This window comes from Trichoderma breve, chromosome 1 (assembly GCF_028502605.1).
Source record: "Trichoderma breve strain T069 chromosome 1, whole genome shotgun sequence".
NCBI classification, from domain to species: Eukaryota; Fungi; Ascomycota; class Sordariomycetes; order Hypocreales; family Hypocreaceae; genus Trichoderma; species Trichoderma breve.
Window position 1 is genome coordinate 3631473 of NC_079232.1, and position 20873 is coordinate 3652345.

Below are 20873 nucleotides of genomic sequence, written 5' to 3' on the forward strand. Positions count from 1 at the left end.
ATCTTGAGCAGCAGCTTACTTAATGTTGCCCTGAGCCCAAACGCCTCCAAACCTTCCCCCCTAGCCACTCAACTTCTTCTCATCCCAAAACCCACCAATTCCCAATCACTCATAAAACAAGTCCCCAACTTTAACCTCTTATACACTCATACTCTCTTTCTTCCTGCTCAGACCATAAAATCCAAGAAAACACCTTCAAGCCGCCTTCATTCTCTCTACAAACCCCGAGGAAAACGATTGGCTTCTCACAGCGCGTGATCCACGAGCTTTCACTCACATAACCATCCCACTCATCAACCACCACACACTCATCAAGACAACTCAATCCCACCCTCGTCCAATTCCCGACGAAATCAGAAAGCATGCCCTACAACACCAACGCCATCCCTCCTCGAAAGGAGCCCACCGGCCAAACCCAACTACCATGTAAGCTCTCCCCATCATCATCCTCCATACAAAGAAAAAAACTAACACCTCCTCTTCCCAGTATCAAGAGTCAAGAAGATCATCAGCCAAGACCCAGACGTCCAAATGTGCTCTAACAACGCCGCCTTTGTCATCACCCTAGCAGCCGTACGTCTCTTCTCTTCCCCTTTCTCCTTTTCTTCGTGCTTCTCCCAACTAACCCTTGCCATGCCATGCAGGAAATGTTCATCCAGCATCTCGCAGAGGAAGCCCACACCCAAGCAAAACTAGAACGCAAACCTCGCCGCAACATCCAGTACAAAGACGTCGGTGAGTCTCACCTTACTCCCTCTAACTCCCTCTTACTCTCCCTCACAAAAGAAAAAACTAATCCCTCCAAAAAAGCCAACGCAATCTCACACCGCGACAACCTCGAATTCCTAGAAGACGTCGCCCCCAAAACCGTAACCCTCAAAAAGGCAAAAGCCATCAACCAAGCCCGCCTCCGCGGCGAGCCTCTCCCCGACGCTCCCCCGCGCGCCGCGACAAACGGAGCAAAGTCGAAGAGTGCTGCCGCAAAGGCTGCCGCCGCCGCCGTCAACGGCCAGCCAAAGGCCGGGACTAACCCCTTCACCCTGTCTCTTCGTGGCGAGGAGAGGGAGAAGAAGGACGCAGGCGATGACCCTAGTGATCAGCTTGAGCTAGAAATGAGGCAGGCGGCACAGCCTGAGGAGGATGCCGACGTTGACATGACGGGCTAGAAGTCGGGTCGGGCATTTCATCGTAAGCAGCTCTGTCTTGATCCTTAGGGACTTTTTTCTTCTGTATTTTGTATTCATCATGGAGCTTTGTTGCTTTTTATATATAGCTGGAAAGACTTTATATTTCATGGCGATTCTTTGGTTTTTTTCTACCGTCATGTACAGTATATGGCCTGAGTAAACCAAATGATCCTGCTTTCCCATCCCTTCATCGAAAACAGCATTCTGATAACAGCAACAATAAATCAAATAACCATAAAGCAACAACCTTGATGCCAAAGAGAAAAAAGTATTATTTTGCAAACATCCGTCCAAACCCTCACTCCTCCATAGCATCGCCATAAATCCCCGACGGTAACCTCCCCTCATTAAGCTCCTTCTCCAGCGCAATAATCTCCTGCAGGCTCGTCGCCTTCTTGATCTTCTCCTGCAGCCTCTGCTTCTCGGCGTCCGTCAGCTTTATCCGCGAGAGCTTCGATGGCGCGGCCGATGAGCCGTTGGATGTGACTTCGAACGTCTTGGACTTTTTGCCCATGATCTAAAACGACAAGATTCCAGTTAACATCCTTCATTAAGAAAACAAATAAAACGGGGATTGGAGGGTTTAGGTACCGATGTTGCTAGAGCTGTAGGTTCCTCTACCGTGCCAAAAAGCTCTTGGCTCTGATCTCGCTCCGCCTGCTTCACCTTTTCGTAATCCAGAAACCGGACAGACGGACACCGCCAAATAACCCAATAGCGATAATGCTAGACCACCAGTCAGTAAAAATCCCACGAAGGGATAAAGCAAAAACGCACCTCCTTCTTGGTAAGAGGGTTATCCGCCAACACCAGGTGCGTCAGCCGCGAAAACGTCCCCAGCGCATCCACGTCCGCCAGCTCCACCAGGTGATTCGACGCCAGCACCAGGTTCCGCAGGTTGGGCACCGCGGCCGCCACCGTGGGCTGGATGCTCGTGACGCGGTTGCGCGCCAGCAGCAGCGTCGTTATGCGCGGCGAGAGCGGGAAGTTGCCCAGCACCTGGATATCATTGTCGGTGAAGTCGATGGCATCGTGGGGCTATTCGTCGTCGAAGAAAGAAATCACTAGTGTCAGCATTTCGTTCCATCATGTTGGCCAAGGCAAAGGTGATAAAGAAGGAGGAGGAGTTCACTCACGCCAGCAACACCCAAGTTTTCAATCGCAGGAATTCGATGTCCTATTCAAAGCGGCACCACCAAAAAAGCCACAAATGTATCAAATCATCCTTTCATCAAAAGAGAAAAAAACTTCCATAAAAGAAAGTCTAAGGAGAAAAGAAGAAAAGAAGGAGAAAAATGAAAAAGAGGCCCAGAATAAAAGTGTGTAGTAGCATCTGCTCTTTTCAAGTTTCCCTTCCCTCCCCTCTCCCCTTGGGCATAAACGCACCTCGGAGATCAAGCTCTCTCTCCTTCAAGGGATTAAGATAGGACAGCGAGTCCCGGATCAGTTCGGCCGTCAGCCGCATCGTGTGGGATTGTGTATTGTGTCGGTTTAGGCGGAAGGGGGGAGAAAGTCGAGAGAAGCCTCGAGAGGCTGGTGATTCCGATGAGGGAGCTGTGCTTCAACGGGGCAATTGCCTGTAAATTACCGCGTCGATCGATCTAATTGTCGAGTAATAATGCACTCAAAGGTATACTGAGTCGTCGTCGCGAAAATACAAGGTGATAAAGGGAAAATGCCGTGAAAGATGAACAATCGAGGTTGGCAGTTGGTGTCGCATGCCGAACTTCAAGATGGGCAAGGCTGAAATGTTTGGACAAGGCGCGGAAATTTCACTAGCAGGAAAAAGCCACACGTTGAGTAACGCCACATCTAGCTGGCGCCACACCTCAACTTCCTCAAGCTCTCCCTCTCTCGACATGTTCTTATGGCACAACTATAAATCAAGTTTACCAGAGAAATATATACAAACAAACAATTAAGAATTGACACAATGTAAACTTATCAGTCATAATTATTCATCATTGGCCGCTTAGCTGCCCTAAAACGCCAAAGATACAGTGACACTACACCCATGCCTCGCCTCATCCAACGTATAAAACGCATGGAGGATACTAATTCTACCCATCTAAATGTAAGAATGATACAACTCCATACCGGTAGTAACCTGTTTTCCTCCTTTTTCCATAAGCCCGAACCCAAATCAAACACGAGCCTCTGCCATCTAAACGATAAACCTGAAAAGTCTTCTATTGAAAGACATAAATCACGCCAGACCGATCCACAGATACGCTCATCGAATACGGGTACTCCAGAATCGCCACGTCCATGATCAAATCCAGGTGCGACTTAAGCAACTGCTGCTGCTGCATAGAAATCACCGTCGACCTGGGGGCCTTCTGTCTAGATCCGGTCCCCGCATTGGGCGCAGACGCCGCATGCCTAGCGAATCGCTCCGTATTCAGCGTCATCGATGTTGTAGGATGCGTGCTCGTATATGTGGGCGGCACTTCGTCGGGCTGGAGACCGCTGTAAATGCAAGAGTTTTCGATCCGGGAAATGTCCCAGAATCTAAGACGTTTGTCGGACCCTGCCGTGAGCATGTACGCATGGCGGACCTCGCGAGAGTCTTCTGATGTTCCCGTGCCCACAACCATTGCCCGGACCCCTCGATCCGCATTTGCCATGTCACTTATCTCAAGGTTTGTGGCGAAACGACCAAGCATTCCTTCGGGTTTATCTTCATCGACCTCCCAAGCGGTGTATCCCTTCTGGCCATCCTTATTGCCGCCAGTTCGGTAAATTTCTCTGCACGTCGTCTTTTCCAGGTCCCACACCGTAACTTCGCCTTGGCCAGTTCCTCCAGCGACACAGATCCATTTGCCTCTACCCTTGTTGGGATGTACGCAAATCCGGTAGATGGACCCTTTCCCGGGCACACCCCAGCCCTTGAGCCTCATCTTGAACCGAAGATCCCACAAGTCGATAACTCCATGGGTGGTCCCCACGCACAGCCAGTTCCTCTTCTTGTCAACGCAAAAACACGTTGGCGTTCCGTGATGGACAGGGTTCTCCAGCACGTAGAGCAGAGTCATGGTTCTTAAGTCCATGGCGAGGATCCTCGATAGGTTGGTGGCGAGTACAAGGATGGAGCTCTGTTCCTGCTTAAAATGCTCACACCAAACTGCATATTCGCCTTCCGGTAGTTGGTATTCCCGCAACACCCGCAGCTTGGTATATCTAATAACACCACTAGTGGGAACCGTGTCAACCTTGACTACGTGAACGCTCCCATCGGACGCACAACTGACAAAGCAGTGTGAGTTTTCGACAAAACACAGGGCAACGACGCGAGCACCTTCGCCATGTTTGTAAGTCTGCCGAGATCGGTTCGTAATGTTGCGCTCAAGCCGCTGCGTATCCCACACCTTGACCGTCCCATCGTTGCCGCCTGTGATAAAGAAGATGTGATCTGGAGATGGTATGACACGGTTGATGGGTCCATGGTGCTCCGAAAACGTCGCCACGAGATGCCCATCCGGCTTCCAGGGAGGGTCCGCGCCCGGCATGTTGACCGATCTGTTCTTGTCTCCAGAGATGGGCTGGACCATCGGTCCAAACTCGAGCACATCGCGGGGAAAGTTTTCGACGTACATGTTGTCAAGCATGCGCCGGACGTGGGGGTCTGTTCCTTCGTAGCTATGCCTCACCTGTCTCAGACGAGCGGCTTCGCCGCCTCCTGTGCTCGGCCGAGAAACGGCCTGCACCGGTGCTGATGAAGTAAAGGGCCCTTCTACCTGTCCAAATGCGTTGGTGTCGCTGGTTCCAGTCTCCGGTATGGACTTGTGGCCGTCCCTGCGATCCAAGAGGCTGAGAGCGCTAGATTGGTGTCGGATGCCTCTGCGAGAAGAATACGATCCATCCCTGACAGATGCGGAATCATCTCCAGGGCCAAGGGGAGAATTCAGTGCCATCCGAGAATCAGTAGAGCTAGCCCTACCGCTCCCTGTGGGGGACAGCAGCCGTCCGGTGCTACGAGAGGGCAAAGGACCTATGCTGTGCACCCTCTTGTGAGAATGGAGAGAGCTGCGCTTCTTCTTCCCGGCCGCATCGTCTATCGTCATGGAAGCGTCCAACAACGCATCCGCAATAGTATATGGCCCTCCTGGGGAAGGTGTAGGTTCCAGGTCTGGCAGAGCGCCAGAGGGGTCTTTCAGGGGTCCTTCGTCAAAAAACACTGTCTGGATGGAGACGCCCAGCTCCTTCAGCTGGACAAATCCCGTGGGCATGATTTCTTCTTCGGCAGCAGGGGCAACGACGACAGAATCCCGCGTCTTGCTTCTGCTAAGCCGCCATATATATTCGCACAAGGCCAAGAATTTCACCTCGTCTTCGGGCTTTAGTCCAAAATTCCTTAGCTTCTCAAGCCATTGTTCATCTTCTTCATTGCGGTTAATCTTGCTCGTGGAAGTGGGTATTAGCTCCTTAGACGTTCGAGCTGCCGGAGCCAGTGGCCCCTGGTTCGATGATAGCCGCTTCCCCAAGACCGACTTCCAAAACACTCCCCTTTCCGTCTTGGTAGCCCAAGTCAGCGCTTGGTCAAAGACTGCCCGGGGAAGAGGCTTCTTCAAGGAGTCGAGCAGAGTCAACTCGGAAAAGTCGGAGAGAGACTCTATTTTGAGATATGGCTTAACCATCGGCAGCAGTACGCACTGCACATCGGCCTGAGATAAGAACTTGGCAGCCATAGATAGGAACTCTGCCGAAGATTCTCTGATCCATATGTTTGGATGCATGGTGAGCCGTCCTGTCAAGTCTGCCAGTTCCCAGATTTTTGGCTTAGAGAGCAGCCCCAGGCCGGCGAGCTGAGCCAGCGAATGCAAAGCTGAACGCACCACGCTTTCTTCTGGATCCGCCAGAGCCTGGATCATGAGAGGTAGTATGAACTCCTCGAGGCTCGTGCTTCCTATAAAGGTCGCAATGCCCACGATGGTGTCTAGGAAGGCGCTCTTCAACATCCAGTCCCGGTCGTTTAAATATGTGATTAGGTGCGTAAGCAGAATATCATTAGAATTCTCCTGAAAGTACATGCAGAGCTCCGGCACCGACGTCAAGAACGCTCTTCGAACATGAACATCGGGGTCCTCGACGAGCTGTTTTGTGTGGCTCTCCAGAATCTCAAAAAGCTGTCGATTCGCATTATCAAACATGCTCTCAAAGTTGGCGGCGGCGCCATCAGTTCCAGGCTCAACCTCCGGGTCTGTAATCGGCATTGATCCGTCCGCCCTGAGGCTGGACGCCATTTCCAGAAAACGCTGAGCAGTAGAAGCGAGGCTACCGATGCAAGACGCATAAGTCGCTCGCACAAGGGAGTTGGGTGTCCACGATTTCGTCCCGAGAGCAATCTCCATCCGGGGCAGGACATATTCCACCAGAACGTGCGAATTTATCGGCGTGGTCATCCGTACTAGCTGCAACAGCTGGGTGACGGCCCGTATCACAGTCACGAGCACCATGTCCGTCTCCTCCTTGCGCAAAAGTGTCATCAGATACGGCAGCACTCTGTCTAGTTTGGCCTCATCCGTAAGCCTTTCGGCAAAAGCCAACAGCAAATCGCACGCCCTGATTCTAGACGCAGCCCTTGCCGTCGTTCTCATAGCCGAGACCACCAGCGTCAAGAAAATGAGCGTCCCGTCGTCCTCAGGCGGCTCGAGATCCGCAGAAACGGCATGTTCGTGAGTTGGTATGCTCAACCTCACGGGGAAATGGTCCAACCCCAGCCTCGACTTGGGCAGTATCGGCCCTGATGTCTGCTTCTCAGCCTGATAGCCCAAGAAATACGAAATCTTGTCAAAGTCATTATAGATCCTGTCGATACGGTTATCGGCTTCGCCCAAATTCTTCTCAGCACCCGAAATAGGAGTATTCCCCGATGAAGGATCCGTAATCAGCTCCATATACTGGTGGAGAAAATTGTAAAAGTAGCTTGGAAAGACCTTATCTTTCCAAAAGTCAAGATACTGCTCAGCCGAATACCGCCTTTCGGGATCAAGCTGGATCATATGCGCAATCATGTCGCGCACATCCTTGTCCGAGATGACGCTCAGGTGAGTAATGACGGGATCGTACTCGCCGCGCCGGTACTTATACAGCTGGGCGAGACTAAAGATTTCCGACTCGAGAAACAGCTGGGCAATGACACATCCCGCACTGAAGACATCCATGGCCCACGTCATCTTGGGCTTCTGAGGCGGAGCTTCGCTAGAAGAGTAGAAGCGCTCAGGCGCAATATAGCACGTCCGCCGGCCAGACGAATCGAAAAAGTAGGAAAAGTCGCCTGGGTTGTCGTCCGGAAGCATGATGGGCTTGTAGGCAGACGAGAAGTCGGTCAAGTATAGCCAGTTCCACGATGTGACGAGCACGTTCTGGGCCTTGATGTCGCCGTGGTATACGTCCCGCGCGTGGCAGTCCCGCAGGGCGCAGAGAAGCTGGAACGCCAGCCACTTCTTCTCAATGTCCTCCAGGAAGGGCCGCGTGCTCATGCGGTCATAGAGCGAGCTGTACATGAACTGCCGCACCAGGTATCCGTTCGTCTCCGTCTCGATGATGCGCTGGAAGCCTAGTGCATTAGGAACGCCCGCCAACGCCTTGCGCTGCTCTGTTCCAAAACAGTCAGCATGGATCGTCTTGGTCTTTTGCTCAGAGTTGCCAAAAAAAGCTCACCTATAATCTTCTTCTTGTACGTCTCCAGCTTCACCTCCGGGTAGGGCTTCACCAGCACCTTGACCAGCACCACGCCGTTCTCGTGCCTGCCTCGGATGCTCTTCATGAAGCGCGCATTTCCTATGCTCTTTTCGTACTGAATGTCCAGCAGCTGCGCAATATCTATGCCCGCCGCGCCGGCCGACGGCGTAGCGAGAGAAAAGCCTTGACCCATGGCTTCAAACGAACAAGAAGACGAAGGAAAGGTAGGTGGGAGGCGTAGCCCTCGTCCTCCGAGCAGCTAGAGAAGGTGTCGACACAAGTTGGCCAAGGAGGGGGAATAGCGGGATGCGGCGTCTTATCGTTCGGCCAGGGAGGAAATAGGCGTCATTTTGAACGGAAACAAACAGTTTGCAGGTGGGCGAAGGAGTCACCGGGATCGCGATATGTTTGTCGGGGTCGTGAATACGGAGAGGGTGGGTTGGTTCCAGAGAGGTTCTCGTGATGGAAGCTCTGCTCTCTGGACGTTGACGGAGGGACGTCACCTGGCTATAATGGTGGTCCGCAGCCTCATGGGAGCTTGCCGGGGCCGCTTGTTCTTATGGGTGTCACCGCTGTGGACTGCGGCCGGTAGTGGGCGGATTTAGCGCTTTGACGCCCACTAGCATCACTAAACTGACTTTGCTAGGCTGCTGCTAAATAGCTCCTACCCATTGATAGCAAGGACTACTAAGGTATTCGAATGCTACACCTACCTAGGTAGAGATAAGGAAATGAATGCATCTCAAAAGTCTATCGACGCCTCGAACATGGTTTACCATCAGATATTAAAATTCAAGACACTAGCAATTGATTTAACAGCTTTGAATTAAATATACTATGTATTCCAATTAACCGCAGTGGGAATATCCAAAATACCATGTACCCAAAAAGAGAAGAAGAAAAACACAGCCAAGGTGATATTTGCGTAGGGTACGTTGGTAGATACAGTATCTGATAGATACCTAGAAGTGACGGTTATGGAATCAACACCCAAAGGAATCCCCAATATCCAAGACTCGTGTACAAGAAAAAAAAAGAGAGAAGAAAGGAAATGAAGAGTCATGAAGAGAGAGGAACAGGCTCAGAATCCAGCACTGCATTGCCCTTCCACCTCGAGGTATCGACAAGATGCAATTTTTTCTCAACTTCCTAGAGTCCCGGTATAGTCTGATCCGAAATGTTTTGCTCCGAAAGCCGAGGTAATAAAAAAAAAGAATTTCCAAATGAAGGAGGTATTGATGAGAAAAGAGAAAAAGCTGGTAAAAAAGAATCAATGATAGTAAAACAGAAACGCCCATATGCCCCCTTTCGCGGCTATATGCGGGACTCCCTTATAGCTTTGGCTTCAATAAAAACCCTTTGAGTCAAATGCTTAGATATAAACCCCCCTTTCCTGAACTCCAATGCATACCAGGATCGTTAAAACAAAAGTAGTGTGTTTTTTCATTCCGTCATTGGTAAGGAAATGTGTGACATTTCCGGATCCCATGCCGAACCACATCGGCTATGCAAAAACAAGAACCCCCTCTTTCCGCTTAGTTCACCACAGCACGCATGCGCATCTGCCTTGAAGAGTTGTAGCGTATCCTTGCCAGCATGGCTTCAGCATCGAAATCGTCTTGGCCGGCATTGGGATCCGCTTCGATTCGATCGGCCACGTGCATGACAGGGACTCTCGGTGCGGCAGAATCTGCCACCTCGAGCTTCCGTGAGTGGACATCGTCGACCTCCTTGTGGTGTGGTACCAATGTCCGGCTGACGGTGATTGACTTCATCGTACGTGGCTTGGCATCGGCGGCTTCCTTGAGCATCTCGGGCTCTTCACGTTCGACACGCTCCATTTCCTCCTTGGCCATCACGAGAACCTCGCCTATGCGCTTCTGAATCTTCTGGACCTCTTCGCTGCACTTGGCATCCCTCAGAAACTGGTGGGCACCATGCTCGCAGGTGCTCTGCACGAACTCGAGCGCCTTATCCAGCTCATCATATACATCAGGAGTCTGGTTGGCCAGGCCAGGGTGACCCAGGCGCATGGCAGCAGGTCCGTACCGCCGACTGCTGATGTATCGTAGTGAAGGAAGAGCCTCAGCGGCCTTGTCATCAGCGCTGTCATCATCTGGTACTTCCATCTCAGCCAGCTTCTTGATCTGAGCCACCTTGGCTGCCATCTTGGCTTTCCGCATCAGATTCCTACTTGACGAGATGAACCTGACGAGGTCATCAAAGAAACCCTGCACGTAACTGTCGTAGTAGACGATGATCATATTCCTCGTGCGGTACGTCTGGCGAGGCCCATCCGCAGAGCAGATGGATGTCATCCTGTTCTTCTTGACTACTCGGTTGCTGGGGATCCCGTTGGTGTCTGTTGCAGACTTGGGAAATGCCGGGCGCTTCTCGGCAGCCGGGCTCGGCGGTGATGACCGGCGCTGTCTGTTGCTGTGGAAGGGTGTTGCGGCAATCTCTGGCTGCTGGGCGGGTACATCTTCGGGGAAAGAGATGTGCATGGCGCCATCATCCTTGGGCTTAAGAGACTCTTGTGAGCCCTTATTCCTCAATGATCTGGTCTCAGGTTCCTTGTTAGGGTTTGCCTCGGCCAGAGCCGCTAGCTCCAGCTGGCGCTTGTCGACCTGGCTACTCAGCTCATCGAGCCTGGTCTGCCAGTCGGGTATGTTATTTATCAGGTTTTTGAGAGCCTCGATAGCCATATCGCGGAAGTTGGATTCCCGCGACGAGACTCTTGACGGAGCAATCGTGGCGGCGTTAGGTGATGATACACCTAACAATGAACCTATGGAGTCTGTTTTGGGCCTGTTTCAACTATGTTACAAGGCGCCGATAGACGTAGCCTCTCGTCCCGGGAGAAGGGCTTTCGTCGAGTGTCTGTCGGGTAGAGTTCGCAGCACTAGTAAACGGTCGTCGTGAGGAAGCTCCGCTTTGGTCTTGGTGTAATGAGAGAGAAAAGAGCTCAGGAGGGCGAGCTAGTTGTCGAATATTCCGCTCGTGTCAAAAGAAGATGGTGAAGAGTTCCGTTGAGCTTGTGAAGACCGGAGGCGTAGTAGAGGATGTTGTACGAGTATGTCTGTATATCTGGTGTCGATGCTGGTTGGGATTTTTTTTTTTTTTTTCGACAATGGGCGCAAACGGCGATGTTCTTCTGCTACTGAAGATGAGGGGGGGGAGATGCAAGATCCGGTTAGGCGAGATGCAGTTCGGTCGAACGACTGAAGGATTAGAAAAAAGGAAGAAGAAGCAGGAGGATCGCTTGGTGATCCGGGGAGTAAAAGTAAATAGCAGGCAGAGCTGTTAAAAGCGAGGACGCAAACAGAGAGTGAGAAGAAGAGGCGCGCGGTAGAGATAGGGTGGTGTAATATTAATAACGGCTGGCCATGAATTGAGACGGGGCCCTTGTAGAGGTAGCGAGGATAGCGGTACAGGTGCTACAAGGTACGAGTACAGCGCTGGCTGCAAGGTTTGGCGGAGTGTGCGCTGCTGTGTTGGGCGTGGCAGCAACGCGTGCGAAGTACCAGTTCCTGGCACCGTGCGGCAGCTGCATGGAGGGCGTGAGCGAGGGTCGAGGGGGGGGCGTCGATTTAGGAGGCAAGGGTCGAACGGCTGCGACTTCGAAGGTGCTCTTGAGCGCTGCCAGCAGTTGCAGCAGGTACACAGAACATGAGACTGAGGCCGCGCACGGGCCGCCGCGTCGCACAGTGGGATGCGCACAGTGCGCGAATCCTGAGTCGCCGTGTCACTCGTCGCGGCCACTACACGAATCGACCGGCTGCCCCGCGGCTACAGCGGCCACCCGCCCGCTCCACTGAGGTCGATGCCGCTTATACCTCTGGGGCCGAGGTGAGCTGCATCACACACTGTGGATTGGCCTGCATGCATTGCAGCAAGCAGAGCGACCGGCGTACTCTGTACTTTGGAGCGTGTTTGACGCAGTGTCAACTTTGCATCAACTTGGCAGCAACGGGGGGGTACGGCCACCGCATGCCGCATCTGCCGCCCTCGTCCAATGGCGCGCAGGCACTACCCCGATCAGGCATTTGTACCATGGCCCAGCTGCCCTGTGCGCTCATACAAGGGATGTACAGCCTCGGGGGTGCGAGCTGGCAAGCAGCTGCTCGTACTGGGCTTGTACTCCGACAGACATCGGTACCTGGACCGGCTCAGCCGACCGCCTGATCGCTGCGGGACTCGTTGTCGTTTTGTCGCAGTGCAATTCCACAGCTGTTGGAGCATGAGGACTCGCGCGTTGGCGTTGGCATCTCAGTCGGCTCATTCTCCTCGTTTTGTGTCAGTTCTGGGGCGGGCCAATACGTGCCAATCCACGTTATTGTGGGCAAAAGGGTCTGGTTCACAATGCTCTGCTCTGGGCTGCTATGTACTGTACTCGTACTGTAATTTCAAGTGGGGAGAGAGGCGGCCCCTCTAAACCCCGAAGGACAGAAGCAGGGCTTAGTGGCACAGCAATCGAAAGTAAATGCAGGGCCGTGGGAAGATGGCGTCTCTAATACGGTGCAGTTGACCGACGCTGCAAATACAGCACAGCGGCCAACTCGATTCACGCTCCTCCTGTTGCTGATGTCGGACGACCACAAGACGACGACAACTTGATCAAGCAGTTAGTGGCTCAGGAGTGCACGAGAACAACATACATGACATGGAAGGCAAATGAAACAGCGGCAATAGCTTTTGCAAACCCGACCACGAGTAAGCATTTGGCCCGTCAAAGCTGTCGATCGGCAAGGTCGTGCTTCCGCGAGCCGCGCCATGTCGGCTCTCCGCGCCGCCGTTTTTTAGCATCACGGCCAGTCGAGACGGGGGCTTATATGCCAACTGCTAGGCGCGAATCTACCGAAAGGCCGATTCAATTCAGGCAAGCGACTCGAAAAGGTTCCAGTATTCCAGACTCGAACGGCGCCTTGCAAGGCTGTAGGGTTTGCACGGCTCTCGAGTTGGTGCAAACTGTATCTGCACCATCCACAAGCCTGATACTCAATCTCAAGCCTCTTGCCTTGTTTTCTTCCTTCAATCACTGCAATGCTGAGGTTCTAGCTCGCAAGGATAATCAAACATGCCATACTGTACTGTATAGTCCGGTGCATGCTGTACTGTAAGCAAGCCTCTCCTTCTGCCACATTGCTACCACGGAGAGTGTAACCTCTCTTTGCATTTTACATGGAAGCTGCAGTTGGTGTGTGCTCCGTAGCTGGCACCACGTCGCAGTTCGTTCGTTCGTCAGATGCCATGGCCATGCCATAGCCGGCCTGTGCTGAAAACTGAAAACTCGGCCGGCTGCAAGCTTTCGGCAACTTGTGCCCGTCCAGATCTCTGTAACACGGGCTCGTTCACGGAGAGAGACAGGCATCAGCGTGCGAGGATACCTACTCGTGCTCGATGATGCCCTGTCCCACCCGCAAACACCTGGCTGTGACGTGAAATGTGGCTCACCTGCTAGCGGGTCAGGCCCGGTCGTCCAGAAGCTCATGTGGAAGCAGGTCGCAATCAGTCAGTCAATCTGGGAGCGGTCGTGGTGGGTTCCTCATGCAGTTGGGCGTCAGGTTGAGCTCGTCCGTCAGTGCAGGCCCTTGGCGGGAATAGCACTCGACCCTGCTAAACGCCTAACAAGCGGATGACATACTTTGAACGTCTCACGTCTTCTCGGCCGCAGCGGTTGACAGGGCCATGGTCCACAGAGCGGCTCACCACAGGCACCTCGTGCGTTAACCGCACAAGGAGAGCAACATGATCTCAACACGGACGCCAAACAAAGGGAGATGGTCGCCGACCAAGGCGGCACAGTACAGGATATCACGGATCAGATCCGATGCTCCACGACTGCGCCGCACGTAAAGCTGGGGATATTGTGTTCCCCTTTTTTCGACCTTGTTGCTTGCGGTTTACCATGGGAAGAAAAGTAAGGGCTTGCGTTTTCGGATCTGTTTACTCATGCATGGCCAAGTGCCGATCTCGAGATCCGAAGCGGAAGGGGTGCGATGCTACGTAGGCTATGCTGCGTTTGTCAATTTGACTTCAATGGACAGGCCAAACCCACCTGTTATTTAATCAAAATGGCTCTTTTGTAACTGCAATTGCAGCCCTCTCTCTCTACCCCGGGTTTTCTTTTCTGTTTCATTTTCAAGCACACTTGGACGCAGCGTCTGATCATATGTTGGAAAAGGCCATCTGCCATCATGCATCCCACTCGGCAGTCCAGGGCACAAGCGTGCGGGACAGTCGCCTGTGGGATAGTGACATGCGGAACAGAGCAACGGTGCTGTTTCTGATGGCAGGGGGAGCTGCCACACACTGTCTGAATCAATTCAAACGCTCCTGCGTGTTTGACTGCATTCTCAAACCTCATGCTTGAAGGCAACACAAGATGCAACTTTGACGAGTATCGAGATGTCGGGGACGTTGTGAGAGTCTCTCGGAGAGACAGTAGTGACGGCATCCAATCGCCGTCCCCGGTAGATCGGCGACCACTGATTGGCAATGAGACACAATGCGCCAAGAGGCTGTCTGAATGTCTTGTATCCTTCTTTCAGAGGGAGACACAGAGAGAGAAAAGAGCTTTGACCAGTGGGTGTGGCACTCCCACCGGCGACCGTGTCTCTGGACTTCGCCGAACAGCATTCGTTGCTACCTGTTTTTACTGCCCGCGAGACATGTATAGTTCCTGTCTGTATCAGTGTTTATTCGGTGCTATTTTTTTTTTTCCCCTCTGTTGTTGCTTGGACTCGGACATGTTAAGAGGTCTCTTTCGCCCTTGGCCGATCGTTTCTAGGATCGGAGCTAATCAAACAGAGCTCAACACGGAGGCACTGTGGCGTCAATGCCAGAAATTCGCTAGGCGACAAGCGAATCGCCCAGACTCGATGAAGATGCTCAGCACTCTTTTGCTCCGTTGCCTGTAATACGGAGAGCTCGTCCGGAGAATGAGTTCCCAGCGTGAAGCACACCTAGGACGGCGCATGTCGACCAAACTGGCAGCGGCCGGGGCATGGTTGAACAGTCGACACTTCTGGTTCGCAGCGATATCCGGATGAAACCCCACTGGGGGGGCAGAGCTCAACGAAACCTTGGTGTTAGCGGCACACACTGTGCCCAGGGCACCACGAAGAAGGGGGGGAGGGACCAGTTTAGAAGATCTGACCCGTGGATATAAGCTGTGGTTGCTGATGAGCGAGACCCGGGATGCGATTCCGGGGCGGATGGTCAGTCCGTTCAAGAGGCGCCTCGGGCCGCGGAAACCAACAAAACGAGAGACAGCCTGCTCAGTCGAGAAGCTGACGGCGGCTTGGGGAGCACGTTTGAGCAGGGCTGGGTTGCTTCTAATTCGAACATTAGCTCGGGCGGGAAGCAGAGCCGAACAGGAACCCCATTTCACCCCGACTTTCATATACCAGTAGTAGTATTTACCCCAACTCTCTCAAGCTTGTTATTTTACCCCAATAGCAGCTATTTGAGATTGGCCGACGCTCGCAGACTTGCGCATACAGTAGTGGCCGCGTGCCGACTCCGCCACGCAAAAAGGTCGGTTTTTTTTCGTTTGTCGTTTTTTTTTGTCCCCTCCTCGGTCCTCTTACTGGCTCCAACTCCGCCATCCAACGACAGTGCAGAAAGACGGTCTGCGCAGCTTGCTGTTGGCAGGCTGGGGCGAGTGCAGGTGATTTTGGAGCAATCACCGTCGGCAGCAGCCCTGCCGCCAATCAGCTGCACTCACAGGCATTTACATGACATGTATTCGTACTGGATCAGGCGAGTCAGGCGTCGGAGTACTGCATCGGGAGCTGCAGCTTAGGCTTGGCTGAGAGCGGGTAAAAACCCGCCGTCGAATCAGGGATCCTTGCAGATTGATTTTCGCAGTGGAGGTTGTTATTTTGTGTGTCTCAGTGAGCACGCTGTACAGTAGGCTGCTGGGTTACATAATCTCAGGGTTTGCCGAACTCGCCATGATTTACCGTATACGGAATCCGTACAAGCTCTTCTCCATGCTTCTGATCGATGGGAGATGATATTGGATCCACGGCGTGCTACTGCGTATTAGGTTAGTCGGGATCTACGGGCGTAAAGTTGTACATTTTCGACTTAAACCCCCCTCTATTTAAAAACACACAACACGCGCATCGTCTTTCGGGCCGCAAGGTAGCGCTGAGGGAAAGGGGACCGGGGTACGGACTAACAACGGGATAACAGACAAAAGAGAGACGACTTTAATCCGACCAAGATGGATGTCCCTTGGAGGGGATGAGTGAGCCTGTGATACGAGTTACAGGGTGAAAGGAAGAAGAGGGAGTGCATCATGCAAAAGAGCTGCAGTCCTGCAGACCTGCATACAAGGTTGAAACTCAAATGTACGTTGCGGTCAAGGCAGAGCAAGCCGATGGGGTGAAGCCTTAGTTTCTAACCGTTGCAACGCCATTGCATGGTCCCTCGAATCGCAAAAGTGACAAAGAAAAGAAATACGTACAAGTTGTATGTAAGAAGAAGAAACAGAAGAAAAAAAGCAGATGCAGGGATTCTCCTCGATCCGATTACAACAAGGCAATTGGATGCGAGGGCAAGGGGATGGGACGGGATGGGGGCCTTGCGCTGATGGCGTGTTTTTGCCTTAAAGTTGGGCTTGAATCTATGCCACCTCCATGTCCTTGCATGGCTACACGTTATGCTCTCGGCTCTCGTCACGGCCGGACCAGCCCGTTTTGTGCACTTTATTTCCGTTTGAGACTTGAAACGGCGGGGTCTAGTTGTAGAAGCCTAGGTTTGCTTTTAAAATAGTTGTCTTAGTAGTGCTGGGTAGCTGACTGATGGCGGTTGGGATGTCATGTCTGATGCTGGTTGTTATCCCTTCTCATTTTTTACCCATCTTGTCCAGTTTTCCTCTACAGGGATTCTTTGTAGCAAAAGGAACAGGGAAAACAGATACTGTCCACAAAAGCCCAATTCTTGATGATTTCGATGAATGGGGCCGGTGGCCAACAGGGGAAAGGGGGATCTTCCACAAGATCCATCAAGGCCGGCACTTGAGGATAGGATACTGTACGAACGAAGCAATCAACTCCCCTATCTTCTTGTCTTCTCTCTCTCTTCGCCCACCCCTTCCTTCTGTGCATCCTGACTCGAAAAGCCGAAACGCTGCATGCATTGAACGGTGATACTGGTCGTCCGCCTTGTGGACCGGGCAAGGTTCACCATGGATAGCAAAAGAGAACGAGATGCCGAGGTGCAGCGAGCGATGGCCGCCTCCACCGCAAAGGAGGGTTGTCTGTCGGCATTAGCATGAGCCACTGCGTTTGAGGGCGATTTGAATGACAATGCAGCAGGCCGGAACACGCTGCCGAAGCCTTCTTGGTTGTACGGACATGCAGTCCGTAGTGTAGCACTCTGTAGTAGTAATACCACATAGAACTACTCATATACCTAGACAGGCACACGGCTGTTGGAGGCTTCTTTGCCCTAATAGGCAACTTGGAGTAAGAAAAACGGCCTGTATTACGACGTACGAGTACTATGTTTAGGTATTACTTCGTCCGCTTGTGTAATACGCAGCCATGGAGAACACGTGCGAAGCCATTATGAAGGATCCATGGAATGCAGAAATCGGCTGAACAATTACTCGCAACTGACGAGGCGTAATCGGATGCTCCGTGGTCGTTGTGGAATGGTCTCCGCAAGCCATACATTACATTTCAAAACTCAACTGGCCGGCAATGTCCGCTCAGCCAAACAGCTCTCGTGGTTATTAACGCCGGTCCTCCATCGTCTGCTATCGCCGGCGCTCGCTGTTGGGGATCAACAGGGAGTGGAGGAGAACAAGGCGAGGCGAGGCGAGGAAAAAAAAGACACATCATCATAGATGCAGCAGTCAAAAGTTTGTTTGTCGGGGGTCCCTTGATTTGATTTGCTTGCACATGTAAAATAGTATGTTGAATATGTGGGATTGTGGATGAGGCGTTGTGGATGAGGGACAAGCTGCATCCCGGCACTTGAAAGGCGAAACAGTCAGGCAGAGCGATTGAAGCGCTAGGGAAATCGTGCCGAGCGTTTCGCTTAAGAAAGAGTGCCTTAATCTCGAGACTAAAAAAGGACGTTAATGTACGGCTATTGCTACGTGTACGGAGGCGGGCAGTTGTGGCAATTCGATAGTAATCCAACCATCCATAACGGCATCTGACAATTAGAAAAGATAAAAGAAATAAAAAGCATCGAATATCAATATCATCTGTTGTGTCTTGCAGCAGCAAACGAGCACAGTATAATACAGTACAGTATAGTCCCATTTGCAGTCCAACAGCCCTGCGAGCGTATCTGTTACCGCTTTGGGTCAAATTGCTGTTATGTCCAGGTCCCTTTTTTTTCCCTTTCCATTTCGCCACCCCGCTCATCCCGCCCAAGCCCAATGCGGCGGCAGAATGGCAGAATGGAGCGCCTAAGAGGAAAAGCAGAAGTAACTTGTAACATGTCATCTGCTGGACACGAGCCATTCAATGGATGTTCCGCTGCCAAGTGCTGCACCAGATCACAACAGGCGTTGATTTTCTCTCCCGCTTTTTGAACTACGGAGGATTAATGTGGGCTCTGGCGGGCGATCATGATGGATCAAAATGCTAGCTAGCCAGAAGAGCTAGAGCTAGACTACAATGGTGGCTGTTGGTAGTTAGAGTTTGGATTCTTTCCTATTCGACTTCAGTTGAGCATGAGGATGGATGCATTACAGCAACTTCGCTTCGAGGAGGATTTGCCATTGGTGCATATCGCCGCGTGTTCCTTCGCCAGTCGCATCAACAGCCTCATCGTCATCATCACCACCATCATCATCGTCACGGCCAAAATCCACAACCAGCCCAACCCACCATCCATCAGCACAGTTTCATGCCAGCAACGCAGCCTACCTATGGAAAGGAAATAAAAAATCCGCACCCCGTCGCTCCGGCGTTCCCCCCACAACACCATCCAGACTGTCACTTCATCCAAAATATAGTAGTAAAAAGAAGAGCACAGAGCATAAACAAAGGATTCGCACCACGTGCCAACAAAATCCTCCTCGTACCACAAAACCAGAAAAATACCCACCTCAGCCCTCGAAATTTACATCTTCTCCAGGCCAGGTATCAAAGTACCTACCTACCGTAACGGTACGACATGATGTATTATTATACGGCAATATAAAACCAGATGGGGCCTCAATCAAGACCTGTCCGATGAAAATGCAACCCTCCTTCTTGCATCCCTGCGCCCTTCTTTTTTTCTTTTTTTTGAATGGCTCTCTTTTTTTGTTCATGTTGCAGTGTGTCCAGAGATTAACGCTACACCTCTACCTTAATATTGGCGAACCAGGGGTCGTCCCGCATATCCCAGTTCCGACGGCGGCGTCTTGTTGGCGGCTCTTTTTTTTTTTTTTGTTACTCCCACTCACACTCTTACACTCTTACCCGCGCTCTTACTTGCGCTCTCGCTTCTTCTTACTCTTTTCTTACTTGCTCTCCATATTCTGACCTTGTTATTTACGCCTTGCCCTCGCGTATCTCGCGAAATATACCTCGTAACCAGTATTGCCGCCAGGTTCCTCATGTTGATCATCTTGGCCTTGTTCCGAAATAGCCTCCATAACGTCTAATCTGATCCGTAATCATACATTCACACGCTTCCCCTCACACAAAACAACCAAAAGGACAATGTAATGTACTTCACGGGAATACACACACACTCGCGATATCGGGCTAGCAGCCAATGCGACCGCGACTAATACTGTAAGCTGCGTGTTGGATGCGCGGCAGCCTGCATTAGACCTCTTTCTTGTAATATAATTCGCCTATGCACAGTGCCAGCCTAGAAATCAAAATCAAAAAATCCGTTCTCCACCAGAAAAAGTCGCTGCTACTGTGCTGTGTTGGTTTCAACTTGCGCTCTTTCTTATTAGTGCTACTTGTATATCCGTAGTCATCCGGAAGCTCGAACTTCAGTTCGTCCGTGCTGGGCCGACTTCCCGTCCGGCGGCCCTTCAAACTAATCGCAACAAAGCTGCCGACTAATCAATTCCTATACGTTTAGTATTCTGCTTCGAGCATACACAAGCACATACTCGTACACATACAAGACGACCGTTTACTATCTCTGATGCAACTTTTCTACTAAGCACGGAACCCAGCAGGGCACAGATTCCTACATACATCCTAGAAGAAGTCCCACCATGATCCTTCTGCCCGTGAATCTCGATTCGGCCAGGCCAAGCCCGTAGATCCTCTTTTCCCCCTTCCTTTTCATCAAACCATGTGCTGCAATAACAGCCATGCCATGAGGGAGTTCGAATCACGATCAAGCACATCCTAGCACATGGCCAGATCCTCCATCCCCTTTCTCTCCGTCATCGATCCCACCAGCAGGAACGTTTCGTCCACGCGCGCACGTACATACAACAGTAACCCCCAACAAGAGCGATATCCGTGCAAGGGGGACTCTCGGTCCCGAAATCATGTCCATTTGAGACTATTCGTCTTACACACAATATGCCATTGGATCCTCTTTCCGTATCCAGTATCAAAAGAGGACCCTCAGACTCGTTCTCGTGCTCATCCTTTGCATCTGCCGTGGTTACAATCCATATACCTCATACTCATCCTCCCACTACAACACATATACGACGTAAAAACCCTATCCACATACTACTACATGACTTTGAAAGTAGCTACATACTCAAGTACATTGAATCAGTCAATGCCACACCGTTACATCCAATTCATTTAACAACCCACGTCATTGCCACACTATGCGTTCAGCCGCACACCCCCAACCAACATCTTCGAAATAATACCCAAACAGGAAACAAACCAAATGCAAAACTGCAAATCGTAAAGTAAAAGATTGCAAAAGGAAATCCAATCCGTTCCCTCAACCAATTAGCCCAAAGAAGGGGGGGAAAGGGAGGAACAACAAAAAGAAAAGAATAAAAGGTGAGTAAACTCACTCGCGGGTAGCATGCGATGCTACCAGCACGCA

General features: G+C 51.7%; 4 protein-coding genes across 4 annotated transcripts; 1 reads left to right on the forward strand and 3 right to left on the reverse strand.

Annotated features, from left to right (window-relative positions):
- Positions 1-362: 362 nt before the first annotated feature.
- T069G_01102 (histone-like transcription factor (CBF/NF-Y) and archaeal histone domain-containing protein) lies at positions 363-1166 on the forward strand (the record flags this gene model as incomplete). The annotated part of the gene is made up of 4 exons (XM_056168312.1): positions 363-426; positions 488-573; positions 645-735; positions 811-1166. 4 exons carry the CDS (start codon positions 363-365, stop codon positions 1164-1166), a joined length of 597 nt encoding a protein of 198 aa, XP_056033628.1.
- Positions 1167-1485: 319 nt separating this feature from the next.
- T069G_01103 (leucine-rich repeat domain-containing protein) lies at positions 1486-2652 on the reverse strand (the record flags this gene model as incomplete). Its single annotated transcript, XM_056168313.1, has 5 exons — positions 1486-1704; positions 1779-1913; positions 1965-2225; positions 2324-2364; positions 2574-2652. 5 exons carry the CDS (start codon positions 2650-2652, stop codon positions 1486-1488), a joined length of 735 nt encoding a protein of 244 aa, XP_056033629.1.
- A 724-nt stretch (positions 2653-3376) lies between these two features.
- T069G_01104 (protein kinase domain-containing protein) lies at positions 3377-8064 on the reverse strand (the record flags this gene model as incomplete). The annotated part of the gene is made up of 3 exons (XM_056168314.1): positions 3377-6387; positions 6466-7785; positions 7851-8064. The coding sequence occupies 3 exons, from the start codon at positions 8062-8064 to the stop codon at positions 3377-3379; spliced, it is 4545 nt and encodes a 1514-aa protein (XP_056033630.1).
- Positions 8065-9406: 1342 nt separating this feature from the next.
- T069G_01105 (uncharacterized protein) lies at positions 9407-10576 on the reverse strand (the record flags this gene model as incomplete). The annotated part of the gene is made up of 1 exon (XM_056168315.1): positions 9407-10576. The coding sequence occupies one exon, from the start codon at positions 10574-10576 to the stop codon at positions 9407-9409; it is 1170 nt and encodes a 389-aa protein (XP_056033631.1).
- Positions 10577-20873: the final 10297 nt, after the last annotated feature.